General features: G+C 27.4%; 3 protein-coding genes across 6 annotated transcripts in view; 2 read left to right on the forward strand and 1 right to left on the reverse strand.

Moving 5' to 3' along the window:
• Nucleotides 1-2868: 2868 nt before the first annotated feature.
• On the forward strand, nucleotides 2869-4699 carry LOC100570895. The gene is made up of 4 exons (XM_003245393.4): nucleotides 2869-3037; nucleotides 3700-3795; nucleotides 4045-4149; nucleotides 4417-4699. The coding sequence occupies exons 1-4, from the start codon at nucleotides 2984-2986 to the stop codon at nucleotides 4567-4569; spliced, it is 408 nt and encodes a 135-aa protein (XP_003245441.1). The 5' UTR covers nucleotides 2869-2983; the 3' UTR covers nucleotides 4570-4699.
• A 1548-nt stretch (nucleotides 4700-6247) lies between these two features.
• On the forward strand, nucleotides 6248-9207 carry LOC100570990. Its single transcript, XM_029487474.1, has 4 exons — nucleotides 6248-6312; nucleotides 6418-6505; nucleotides 7144-7272; nucleotides 8910-9207. Exons 2-4 carry the CDS (start codon nucleotides 6443-6445, stop codon nucleotides 9138-9140), a joined length of 423 nt encoding a protein of 140 aa, XP_029343334.1. The 5' UTR covers nucleotides 6248-6312; nucleotides 6418-6442; the 3' UTR covers nucleotides 9141-9207.
• A 4483-nt stretch (nucleotides 9208-13690) lies between these two features.
• LOC100571087 (putative glycine-rich cell wall structural protein 1) overlaps nucleotides 13691-14256 on the reverse strand; it is a 6072-nt gene continuing 5506 nt past the window's right edge. For all 4 annotated transcript variants that reach the window (XM_029487479.1, XM_029487476.1, XM_029487478.1 and 1 more), the window contains one exon: nucleotides 13691-14035. In XM_029487479.1, coding sequence (XP_029343339.1) covers nucleotides 13858-14035 — 178 coding nt within the window. In that variant the 3' untranslated portion in view covers nucleotides 13691-13857. The remainder of the gene's footprint in view (nucleotides 14036-14256) is intronic.

Consider the following 14256-nt stretch of genomic DNA (forward strand, 5'->3'; position numbering starts at 1 on the left):
TCAATAAATATTGTTTTATTTACGATTTTTATTGGTTTTTTTAATAAATATAGATTCTTAATGATTTTTTTATCAAATGCCCATTTTTTAATGATTTTTTAAATAAATACACATTTTTTAATGTTTTTTTTAAGATTTTTTTATCAATTTTTTAAAAATTTTTTTAATAAATATAGGTTTTTTAATGATTCTGTTTGAGATTTTTTAAGATTTTTTTAATAAATATTGTTTTATTAACGATTATTTATTGGTTTTTTTAATAAATATAGATTCTTAATGATTTTTTTATCAAATGCCCATTTTTTAATGATTTTTTTAATATATTTTTATTGATTTTTTTATTGATTTTTTAATAAGTACACATTTTTTAAAGAATTTTTTATAAAATATAGATTATTTATCAAATACACATTTTTTAAAGGTTTTTTTAATAAATGTAGGTTTTTTAATGATTCTGTTTGAGATTTTTTAAGATTTTTTTTAATAAATATTGTTTTATTTACGTTTTTTTATTGGTTTTTTTTAATAAATATAGATTCTTAATGATTTTTTAATGATTTTTTTAATAAATACACATTTTTTATGATTTTTTTAAACAATTTTTATCGAATTTAGTTTTTTATTTATTGTTTTTTAAGATTTCTTAATAAATACACATTTTTTAATGATTTTTTAAGAAATTTTTATTGATTTTTTAATTAGTACACATTTTTTAAAGAATTTTTTATAAAATATAGATTTTTTTATCAAATACAGATTTTTTAATGATTTTTTTAAAGATTTTTTAATAAATACACATTTTTTAATTATTCTGTTTGAGATTTTTTTAATAAATATTGTTTTATTAACGATTTTTAATATATATAGATTCTTAATTATTTTTTTAAGAATTTTTATTATTATTATTATTATGTATATTATATTTGCTATGTTATATTTTGAATCATTATAATTATTTAAATAAATATTTTTGCATACAGTTGAAAATGGCAACGTTGCAGAGTTTTTATATTTATTCTCTATCGTGTTGGTTTTCTTTTGTATTTCAATTTCCTATGATACGCCGACAATATATACTGGATCGTGTCTCAGCCTTCTGCCGACCGTACGTCTTACCACTGATTATATGAAAACTGATAGTGCACTTCCTATGACGCAATAGAGAAATGAATATGGTGTTTTGATTGGTTCCGCCAAAATCAATATTATCACATTCGCCGACACTTTGATATTAGATATTATTTTATTAAAATTGGTATTCCTAACGCTAATTTATCGCCGGTTGTCGGCTACACATTTATGGGGTAGTGGTCGTTCGATCAATGAGAATCGCTAGATTATATGATGAACATTAAATAGTTTTAAACCGTTTAAATCATAGACTTATACATAGGTATAGGTTAGGTCAGGTTAGGTAGGTATGATAACGCGTGCAAGTGGGTAGAGTTTGTTAGTTGTTACGAGAATCGGTCGCTATTAAAGCAAACAGTGCCTTGAAACAGTGCCATTTCTCTGACTCTTATGATAACACCCATGCTATATCTCTCTTAAACCGTTTAGAACGATTACGTCTCCCAGTCCTCGGGACAAATGTTCTGTCTATTTCTATAAGTCTATGGGCGCACTGATTTCGGTGGAGATCTTGGCGAAGATCATATCAGCCCAGCTTTTGGTTACATCCATGATTTAAGATATATTTAAGTATATCTTAAATCGTGGTTACATACTTACATCTAAGTGCACAATCTGTTTTCATATAATCTGTGGTGGTTTGGCAGTGTTCGGATTAGATAAGTATTATTTTTATCTAGATAAAGATAAATACTTTTTTATCTACCTAGATAAAAAAAAAGATACAATTTTTTTCTAATGGTTTTTAAATTTATGTATACTCTAGTTAGGCACTAGGAACATAATAATAAGAATGATATAAATAAAAATAATTACATTATTTATAAACCATAAACTTGGTTTGAGAATCTGTATAAATATTTAAAATGCGTTTGTACAATTTCGCGATTTTTATCAATAAAAAATGTATCTAGATGAATTAATTTAGTTTAGTAAAAAAATTATCTAAGATGAACGTTTAGATACCTTGTAACCATTTACCTAGATAAAATAAAAGATGAACAAATAATTATCTAGATATTCATCTGGATAATTTTATTGTATCTAGATAAGTCCGAACTGGTTAGGTTAGGTTAGGAGATAAGGTAGGCAGGCCACTATAGTGCTTGTATATTATAATTTCTACTACAACGCGGTACTTTCTGCTATAATGTATGATAATATGTAGCTAGGTACCTAATTTAGAAAAATCAGGTCCCAGCTATCAAATTTACGAAAAGTGGAGCGTAGTTTATTATTGACGTTTTCATTACTTACCTGTCATTGCCGAGCCGAGCTTATGATCACCCTCGTACGAAAAATAAGTACTTACTTTATTGTCAGTTCAATATTTTTTCTATTGGTGCCGAAAATGTGTTTTATTTAAACTATATTGTGTTCTATTCAATATATTATCGATGATAAATATACAATTATCGTTGATTGCAAAACGAACAAAGTAGTTGAATATACGTAATTCATATAATTATATACCTATCTCAGTTACATAATGAACAATTTTAAATGTTTTTAAAACATATTTTTTAGAACTTGTATCATACCGTATAAAATATGGGAGTGTTATAATAATTATAACAATACCTATATTGAATAGAATAATATATTAAAAAAATATTTATAAAATAACTCTTTTGAAATTTACATTTTTTTTAACAATAATAATTATAATTGTGATTAACATAACACGAATCCTTTAGATCTATGACATTTTTATGGAATGTAATAAATTGACATTACTCATCGTAGTATCAAACAGTTTCATAAATACGTTGTAATCCTAGACTGGTCGCCCTTTGCTGTCAGTTGTAGATTTAATTACATTTGTATACTACCTACATTAAACAAATTTACAATGATTTCAACACAGATTTTTATATCAGCGATTGTGTTGTTATCTGTAGTTCAAGTAAGTTTGACTGGTTTAAGTTCTAAGATATAATTAACAGTAAAATTGAAAAAAAATATATAAACCAACGATTAATAATGAGTAATGAGTAATACTAATATTGAATATTATCCACTTTTTACAATATTTAGAATGCACAATACTATTTTGTAGATATCATAAGTATGCAATAAACCTTACTATATTGTTTTAATACATTTTATGAATATTATTTTGTATTAATCTTTTTAATCACAATTATTTTTTTACTGGCTTTTTTAATTTTTAATAAACACGATATTGATTAGGTAAGTTACTTACGCAGTTATAATGTTAAATATGTATATTGACATAATAGGTACTTAATTATGCTTAAGTATAAACAATATTACTGTCCGAATTATATCATAATGTGGGGCTTAACTCCTCATATCCTACGGTAAAACTATAGTATTTAGGCTTTGTTTTATTCATGAAATTCAATACCATAACATGGCGTCCATTATTAATTAGTGCTGTTGAGGTAAACATACCGAGCACGATAGAAATGTTACCTTGGTCGCTACTGGCTCACAATCGTTCACATTTTCATAATACAATTTAACTATTTTAATATATGTACAAATCATAACATAATATCACTGTAATTGTTTATCATGATTTATTTTTGTTGTCATATTTAGTACATCACATGTTTGGACAAAACTGGCACAACTGTTGGTGCTACCAAACCTAATAAGGACGCTTATATTGACATCAATAAATCAGAATCTCCATCGGTAATATTTTTATCAATAATGTCTCTCTGGTATAAATTACAATAAAAAGCTAATGGTCCCTGCTGATGAAGCTATAATGTTCAATAAAAAATAATATAATAATAATAATAATTATATATATTTAATATATAGAGGTAATATTAATGTAGGTACCTACGCGTGTTTTTCTTAGAATACTAATTATATTGGTTGATAATATTATATTAGTAATCATCAAATGTTTTGTTATATTTTTGTTGTCATATTTAGTACATCACTTCTTTGGACAAAACTGGCACAACTGTTGGTGCTTCCACTGCTACCAAACCTGATAAGGACGCGTATATTGGCATTAATAAATCAGAATCTCCATCGGTATTTTTTTCATCAATAATTGAATAATGTGTCTCTGTGGTATAAATTATAATAATATTATATATATTTATATAATATTAATATATAAGTGCGTGTTATTCTTATAATATTAACTATGTTGATGGATAATATTCTATATTAGAAATCATGAAACGTTTTGTTTTAAAATTATTTTTTTATCGCACATTACAAAACATTTAATTTTTTAAATGACTTTCAAAAGCATAATGATACTATTTTATATTTATATTTTGTCCTCACCAACAGGAAGAAGAGGCAATGATGAATGAAGAAATTCCAGAAAAAAAGTCAATGGCATCCCGTTTTTGTAATTTAATCACAAAGCCCATTAGTGTATTTTGGGAGCCTATACAAGGGGCATTGTCGAGTTCACTGAAAACCGCTGTGAAACTCTTTTAATCCACAGATAACATCCAAGCCATTTCAAAATGGAACAGCAGCTTGCTGCTAATAAATAGCAGTTTTACATAATATTTATAATAGTAATACCTTTTATCATGTTGTAGTGATTAATAAACTATTTGTTATTGAATAAAAACAAAAGATAATATTTTAAGTACTGTACTACCTTGTTTCTCACGCCTATCAGTAGGTTGACACGTTTCCAGAAACCTCGTAGACGATATGATTTTCCTGTTCATATTTTTCGTATGTTAATCGGAGGATGCATTGAAATTTCTAAATACTAAGTATAGGGAAATCGACGTGGCACAAAATATTCGACGTTCGTTTTCACTCTTTATAGTTTCGCAATTAAACTATTTAAGAATGTATAATAAATATTTATTCACAGAACGGTTTTAGTTTAAAAACAAGGGGAGAAGTATTGGTCACCACTCTGCTATATAGTAACAGTATGTGTCGAGGATTCTAGTGTACCGAAGTATTTGAGTAAGTCACTGAAATGTATAACAATATGTCAAATTTGAACTATTCCTGAGCAAAGACGGGCGTTATATTATTATTAATTATTTTAATTTTGAAAAATATTATTAACTGACTGCATGAGTAGCGAAACGTATTTAAGTGAAATTTATAATGATATGTGTTAAACATTTTGATATCAGATAGAAGAAATGAACCTTAATAAGTAATCACTGAAAATATTCCATCTATTTGATCGATCATTACTCATTGGGTTTTCGTCGCGCAAAAAAATACAAAATGCAAATAGAAGCCAACTGCTGTTAAACGTAGGCCATAATATTATACACCACTGGCCAACAATATTTTTTCTTCTATATAGTATATATTGTACTTATATACATGATGTAACCAGAAGACACAAATATAATAACTTCTGTTTTGATAAACATTTCAAAAATTTTTTTTTTCTATACAATTTGTTGTCTGGTATCCTAAACGTAAAACTTAACATTTTTTATGTATAATTTTTAATATTGAAAAATGTTATACTATACATGTAACGCAAGTGTCTGCAAATGTTATATACCAAATAAAATATAAAATATTGATTAGAACAATATAGTTATTCCATTTGTCACGTATTCCTGTTAGTTTTTACACCGAATATACCTATTTGTACAAAAAAACGTGTACCTATATAGGTACATCATTTAAATTAATTCAAAGTGCAGTCATGTCTCAATCAAAATATTCAGTGCCTATATATTTATAATTTTTTTTTTCAGTGTCCATTAATTTCTATGATGTATTTTACTGTATATCATAACTCGTGTTTATTATTAGTATTTAATATTAATTATATTATATGATATTAAATAAACTTCGAGAGAATCAACCAAATAGTCAAGCTGTATTACATATGGTTTTATACATATTTAGTATTTTTCATCGTAAGTGCGTTATTTATACTCATGATAAATGAAACGACAACTGCTGACAACTAATGTTTTTTTATGAATATCAAAACAATAACATTTGTTTGTTTTCAAACTGTTAATTATATGTTTACCTAAATATTATTAGTAATTATTTTAACCACCGTTTTGAATTTGAAATTTTGTGACACTAATTGTTCATGGCATTATTGTAACATATTATTACAAAACTAGTTGTTTATAATATTAATTATATATTTTTAGTGTATACCTAGGAACGAGGAATGTGCACATGATAAAAAAAATTCAAAATTGTACTAATACACGGGTCATATAGCCGGTATAGATTTCATTCAGTAATTTTTCGATTTCTGTGATCAGTAATAAATAATATTAAAAATAAGTAATATACATTTTGTAGCTATATACTGTTTTTAAACTTTAGTGAATGACAACGGCGCGCCGTTAAAATGATGTTTTCCAAACATAAGGCGATTATTTCATCGTTGTTTGTAACTATTTCTTTGGTTAAAGTAAGTCCCACTTGGTTTTTTTTAACGTAACATATTTCAGTGTTATTAAGGGCTCAGTGCAACAACGAGACAAGTCCACTTTTATCAATTATTCAGGAGAAGCAAAACAAAATTCTTTGTCTCATTCGCCTTAATGGGCGGGAAATAATTCTTTTTGAGATATCTTTGGAAATAATAAAGCGATTTGTCTGATTGTTCTAACAAAATATAGATATTTCTTCCATGAATAATATTCCATGTAAAACTCATTTTTGATAAAAATGGACTTGTCTCGTTGTTGCACGGAGCCCAAAATAAATTATTTATTTTGTTATCTTCATTTTTTTTTTTTTTTTTTTAATTGAATTCCAATACAACTGAATTGAGACGAGTCTTTAATGTATAGATATTAGACATATTGTGTCGAATTACAAATAAATTTAAAAGAAAACAAATTACAATTTACCTAAATTGATTTTAACTATACTACAATTTAAAACTACGATTAATTGTTAATTATTTAGTTATGAATAAGACGTATTGTATGTAATATAATATCTGTCTATCATTTCCATTTACAAATATTGAACTATAGTCCATCCATTGATTTTCTAAATAAAATTACTACAGTTTCTGATTGTGACTTATTTTATGATTAGCTTATAAATTGTGCAGACCCTGACCCTGCAGCCCCTACAGACCTTGCAGACGCTGCAGTCAAACCAAATGAGTCAGATGCTGCAAGCAATTCCGGCACAAACAATCCCAAACCAGCACCACCTACACCGGTAATTTTTGTATATTTTTTTTATACTTATAAATTATAATATTATATTATAATCCAACACGTCAATACATATAAATGATATTTGATTAGTTTTGATTAGTGCGACAATGTGGCAAAACGGAAATCGGGTTTGGCACTATTACCAAGGTAGCAGGGAAATTGCTATATATTTTTAAAAATTATTTAAAAATGGGTGGCTTTCATTTGGTAGAACAACCTAAAATTTCATATCATTTGGGCAAGTTTATACATATCATTTGGGCGATATTTACACGAACTCCTAATATATCTAATACGTCGTTTGGGTGAGCTTATATAGGTTGATAATAAGGCGGTAACGGAAATATCTGATATAAAAAATTAAAAAAATTGATGCTAGTTAAATGTATGATAAAAATAAAATAAACTACTTGACTAAAAACTTAAATAAATATTCTTAATAACTTTTATCATCAACATTGTTTTTATAATCAGATTTACAAATTGGATATTTTAAAATTAAAAAAAAAAAAAAATTGAATAAAAATTTGAATTTTTGATTCAGAATAATATGTAGGTACCCTCATTATACCTATACCCAAATGTACGTCCAGCAGTTCCAATTTTGAATTCTTAGCTTAAATATTGTTATGAATTTACCTATTATAAAACTTAAATGTGAGTTAAAGTGAGTTATGAGTATGTAAAATATTAATATTTTAAAATGTTCATAACTCACTTAAAAATTAAATTATTGTAAAAATCAAACGAGAAACCAGAGATAATGTTCTTACACTTAAGTTTGATAACAAATCAATTCACTCTAATATTTAAGCTGATAATACACAATTAGAACTGCTGGAGGTAAATTTTACTATATTTTAAGACGGATAAAACACGCATTTAAGTACGACATCCTATTAATTTAGTAATAGATGATAAAAAAACTATGATTTTGATAGAAAAACAGTGGCTATAATATTATATGTGCAGTTAAACGGAAATTTTACAAAACCACACTGCTAATACCCCACCTAACCTATTTGAACTACTCGAATTTACATACTAATAATAATACATTTTTTAAAAATATTTGTGGGAAGTTTGAAGTTTGTGTGAAAAGCTTCGTGTTTGACGAACCTGCAGGGCGCATTTGATATTATACGTTATATTTTGGACTGGAAAACTTGAACATTTTTTGTATCGGTTTTGGAGAGTTGCCCCAAGTACAGAGTACTAAAGGCCGTATAATTTGTTTGTAGAGAAACAGGGAGCATTTCCAACTAAAGTGTTGGCTAAAGTGTTTTGAGTCGTTGGTATCCTAGATGTAGTTTGAAAGAAATGGATGACTTCCAAAATATGTATATGCAATGCCAGCTGTAGTATTTGAGGTTAGTTGTTTAGTATCTGTCCAATCTATGCTATGTGTCATTATTAATGGCTAAATCTTTCAATTAAGATTGTAAAATTTAAAAATTATAGTAATAATTTATATTTGATAGTAGGTAGGTAGCTACCTATCTAATAAGTGAATAGAAATAATATTTAGTTAAATTCTGATAAAAGTAACAACTAATGATTGTGTTCAAAAATAATTAAAACTACTTGGTGATTATAACTATCATGTATAATTGCATGTATTTTTGATTTTATTAATAGGCAGTAAACATTGTTACTAAACCAACTACAACCCAACAATCATCAACGACATCGAAGAAGGGTTTCAGCCATAACTTCTTCTGTAATATGATATGTACGCCTTTTAATGCCTGCAGGACGTTCTTGGGAGACACAATAAGATCATTTTGGCAATCACTTCTAAAAGTCAGGGAAAGCATTATTTCCATATATAGACCACCGGTCACCCCTATCAAGAACGTTGGTAGCTGATTTATTTGAAATTGTTTGTGTTATCGTGTGATTTGTTACTTACCATTAAAACATCTATAATAACAGATTTTTTCTTTTCATCTTTAAATAAATTATTAAACATCTATATAAATAATGATATAAAATACTGAAAATGCCAAATTAATTTTTATTTTTATTCTATAGAATTTATTCTACAGTACTGTACTTCTTGTTTATAGTATTTAAATATATACTGTACTACTGGGCTCACGCCCGTTTTATTCATTTGCATAAATCATTATTATTATTATTATTATTATTATTATTATTATTATTAAGACAAATAACTAGAAAATTCTGATATTATATCTGACCCATTGGGTGATTTCAAGCGTTTTTCAGCATTAAATATTCGACATGTCATGTGAATGCCGGCTGAATTGTGTAATTTGCTGGTGGATTTGAGCCGTTCGAGTTCCACACGTGAATGGTTTCCCACGAACAAAATGGCGTGTAAGCATCCGAAATTACTAGGATGAAAATTATGATACAATAGTACAGTCAAACAAATGTTCATTTCAAGATAAACCCAAGTGACGTGCTTAAAAGTCAATATATCTGGACGATAACTAAACTTGTTACGAAATTTTCGGTTGCAAATATCGAGACAACTTATCTTTTAAAAATTTTTTAAGTAGTATCGAGAGCCGGGGATGGACTGCTATTGGCATTGCTTCTCCGCTGGACATCCATCGTTTATAACTTTTAACTTATCAGTGTAAAGCAAAGAGAACTCCGAAGTAATAACTTATCTATGGTTAAACACTAAATAGCCGATGTACTAGTGTACCTACTACAAACGACATCTCACTACGGCGTGATCAGACTTGAATTAAAATTGTATTATAATCATAAGTTCAAATAGTTTTTGCTCCCCCCCCCCCTTATTTGTGCCTATGATCATAATATTATTAATATTAATTAATAACGAAGTGTACATTTAAATATTTAATACAAGTGTACTATAATACAATTATATAATGACTGATAGTGCCGTTTTGCTATACTTATACTCTAGTGTGGTAACGTCGCAAATGCATACAAATATTTTTTATTCTGAATAATATCAGAATTTTTACTGGAATATAATATAATTTATTATACCCATATACCTAATATCATAATATTATGCATATTTATATATTGTATATCTTATGTTTAGAGTAGGCTAACCCAAAGGAACAATAATAAGAAACCACTGACAAATTTAAATTTAAAAGTAATTATCCATAGGTTTTTAGGTATTCAATGATTTTTTTTAATTATTTATTTTATTTTTTGGTATATTAATTGATGTAATATTTAACTTGTAAAATATTGATCTAGTCTTGTACCTATAGTAAAATATTTTGTACGAAAAACACGTGAAAATAATTTTCATTCGAATGGTTTGATATAAAAATTATTTTATATAATAACTGTAATATTGTAAACTTTGCGTTTTAGGTTTTATTGTTTTCGTGTACATAATTTATGGGCAGTAATGCGTAATTATACAATGTAACTAACTATATTAATTTTTGACTTTTAATATAATATGATTCACACACAAATGTTGCAAACACGTCCTAAATAATAGGCAATATAATAAACTACAGAACCAATTTGTCATAATTTAAAATATTCTTATACGATTGATCAATGCTGTCTCATAGTAAATATTCATACACGATACTCTAAGGTAGGGTACCAGAGCAGTGGGTCGCAGTGCGGAGGCCAAGAAGCACATTATTGTTGATACATAAGATCTAAAGAATGTTAAAATAAGTTAAACCTAAGCAATACCAAAGGCATAACCAAGCTTCCCAGGCTAAAACATATCAATGATTCACCTTGGTAACTTCAAGAGTCATACATTTTTAGAACATTTGAATAACAAATTACCTATAATGATATTTTAGAAATAAATTATTTTGATATATAAATAGACACGTTACAATACTTATTAAAATGCATTGGTTACCTAACTAATTAAAATATTTGGTATTTTATTTAAAATAATTAAACAGTTTGATATGAAACGATACAATTATTATACGCTGTGTGAAATTAAAATCGGAAAAAATAAATGATTATTATTTATTTATATTCTTATGGTGATGGTATTGATCCGATTATATTATCTTCATCTGTGTCACAATGTGTTGTCTCCACCCTCTAGTCATGCTATCTATTTTGTATTTTATTACGAATTACCTACGGATGAAGATCCATAATTGTGTCGCTACTCATGAATCAGTGATGTTGGTGACCGTTGCGAGACGCTAATTTATTGAAATTTGTTGAAATTTTTTCTGTCTCGTTTAATATATTATTTAAATTTTTTTAAAAATCTATAATAGGTATACACAGAATTATTTAAAATTATTCCAATAATGATATCATATATAGATCTATAGTACCTATATACCTATATATATACCTTACAAACAGTCTTGTAAAGAATACTTTTAAAAAGTACTTGAGTAAATACTCAAATACAGTTTTTTTTTTAAGTATTTAAGATACTACTCAAATACCTTAATTGTATAGTATTTCAAATACTACTCAAATACTCTGAAAAAGTATTTGGAATACTTTTTAAATACTTTTGGTTTTTAAAGTTGGTTTCTAACTATCGTAATATAAACACATAGGTAGTAGGTTGTCTAATAGTTAGCTAATAGTTTAAAGAGAATATTGTTATATTCAATAACTATTTTCAGAAATCTGCAGATTTGCAGGTTTTCACAAACCTTCAGGCTTCAGCTAACACAGAAATACAGAATACTAAGACTATTATTCTATTATTGTAGTTGACAATAATATTTTTCCAACCAATTATTTTGAATAAAAATAAAATGTTCGATATAAAAAACCAAAGTATTCAATACCAAAAAGTATTTAAAATACTATTCAAAATGCTGAAAGTATTTAAAAAGTTATTCAATACTTAAAAAAGTATTTGAATACTTTTACTCAAATACTTTTACTTAAATACTTTACAGGACTGCTTACAAAAAACATGAAATTAATTATATGGTTAAAAATAAAAATAATTGAGTACCTCTCAAATTGCTTTGATAATTACGTATAATTATAACAGACCAAGTGTTGATTTGGTACTTGCGTTGGTATTTGTTCAACAAAATTTAAAATTTCACACATATGTGAACTTCATGTAATAATGTATAAACAATAGTTTTTAATTGCGTAACATACAAAATAGTAAAAACATTTATCTAATAAATAACAATTGGGCCAAGCTTATATTTATTGCCCACGATAGGAATGGTGCAATACATAGTTAGGTAGGTACTCAATGGCTAATGAATATTATGCTAAAATTATAAAAAATGACACTTGTGTGGTTTTTGTGAGTTAAAAGCAGCAGGATTTTCATTTTGAAGTCTATCGACGTGGTATCATGCACATACAGATAGTATCCCGATCTATTGACTGAACAGTATATTTATCAAAAAAGTCTTTATCCGGACAACATTAATTGGTGGGACCAGTGACAACTAGTTATAGGCGTGACTAGACTTCATCAGCAGGGGCAGCCTAGTATTTTTAGCCCCCCCCCCCCTCCACAGTGAAATATTTATATAATTTTTAAAAAAGTCTAAATTATCTATTTACAATAATAATCTACAGTAACTTCAGAAATATTATTCATCCACAGCCTTGGATTATACCACTTAGCTACAAATCAAACATAATACAACAATAATATCAATAATACCTAGATGCGTACCGTATCGTATCGTCGCCATCTGTCTCAAGTCTTTATAGTAGGTTTTTCAGATTTCCGAAGTCAGGAAATCAATATTGGATAATACATGTTAAATAAAGATATTATCTACCTAATTGTGTTGAACATATCTTTGTAAGTATAGGTAAATGGTAATTATAACGATAGTACGATACACAAAAAAAAAAAAAAAATGTGATCCTTCTGATTTAAAACTCGGTTGACCGGCGTCTTTCAAAAACTGCAGAGACAGCCCATGCACCCAAGGCTGCCACTGTAAGTTTTATAAGAGCTGTTATCCATTTACCTTGTAATCTAGGTTACGGTGTTAATTTTTACTACACGTTATACTATTCAGCTTACTTTAGGCACTGGATGTTTGTTGTTCCTTGAGTTTTGTGTATAATGATGAGAAGCAGCACAGCAGACAGATTTGGGTGAGCGATCATTAAAGAATAAAAAGAAGTGGACATTTGATAGTTTTGTGTAAAGTTTAGTTACTTGATATACTGATTAGCCAATATCCATGATGGAAATCCATACCTAGACAGTTACGGTCGTTATGGACGTTCGGATGTAGGTTACGACTCACCACTTACGAATGACAACGGGTAAGGTGCAGGTATAAGTAATTAACAAAGGTATTTTGTAGTTTCAATAAAGTATTTTATTTTTTGAACTAATAAAAATGTTCAACCTAACAAAACGATTAATTCGTAATTGTACCTAAAGTATTAATATGTATAATATATATATATATATATATTGTAACATCTATAATAGATTTTACTTATAATAATATTAAGTAAGTTAAATTAACAGTAAATTATTAACTGTAAAATTATATAACATATGAAATTACTTTTTTAAAGTTAGTATAATAATAAAATTAGAGATATAATGAAATCTGGAGAAACTTTATGAACTTTATAATATACCCGTATGATATTTTTTAAATGTATATTAACCTTCGCCGCCACCGCCACCACCACCTTCACCACCACCGAAACCGCCACCGCCACTATCACCGCCACCACCGTGGCCGTAGCCGCCGGCATCATAGCTGCTGACATAACCAGCAGCGGCGGCAGTGCCTAAGCCACCGTCGCTTCCGCTTTCGTTGTGGCCATTGTCATGGTCCCTGAAAAATAATTTGATTTACGAATGAAAACGTTACAGAACTTTTGTGATTATTGTTAAATATAATTAAAACGTTGCACAAAATCTACGTTTATCGTTATTGAAAATTAAAACGTTATAGACATTTCAATACGTTGTATTTGTATAAATATACAAAGTATTGGATACCTATTTAAAACAAAACGGACGATCGACGATGTCTATAAAAACCAGCGTACTTAG

This window comes from Acyrthosiphon pisum, chromosome A1 (genome assembly GCF_005508785.2).
Source record: "Acyrthosiphon pisum isolate AL4f chromosome A1, pea_aphid_22Mar2018_4r6ur, whole genome shotgun sequence".
Classification (NCBI taxonomy): domain Eukaryota; kingdom Metazoa; phylum Arthropoda; class Insecta; order Hemiptera; family Aphididae; genus Acyrthosiphon; species Acyrthosiphon pisum.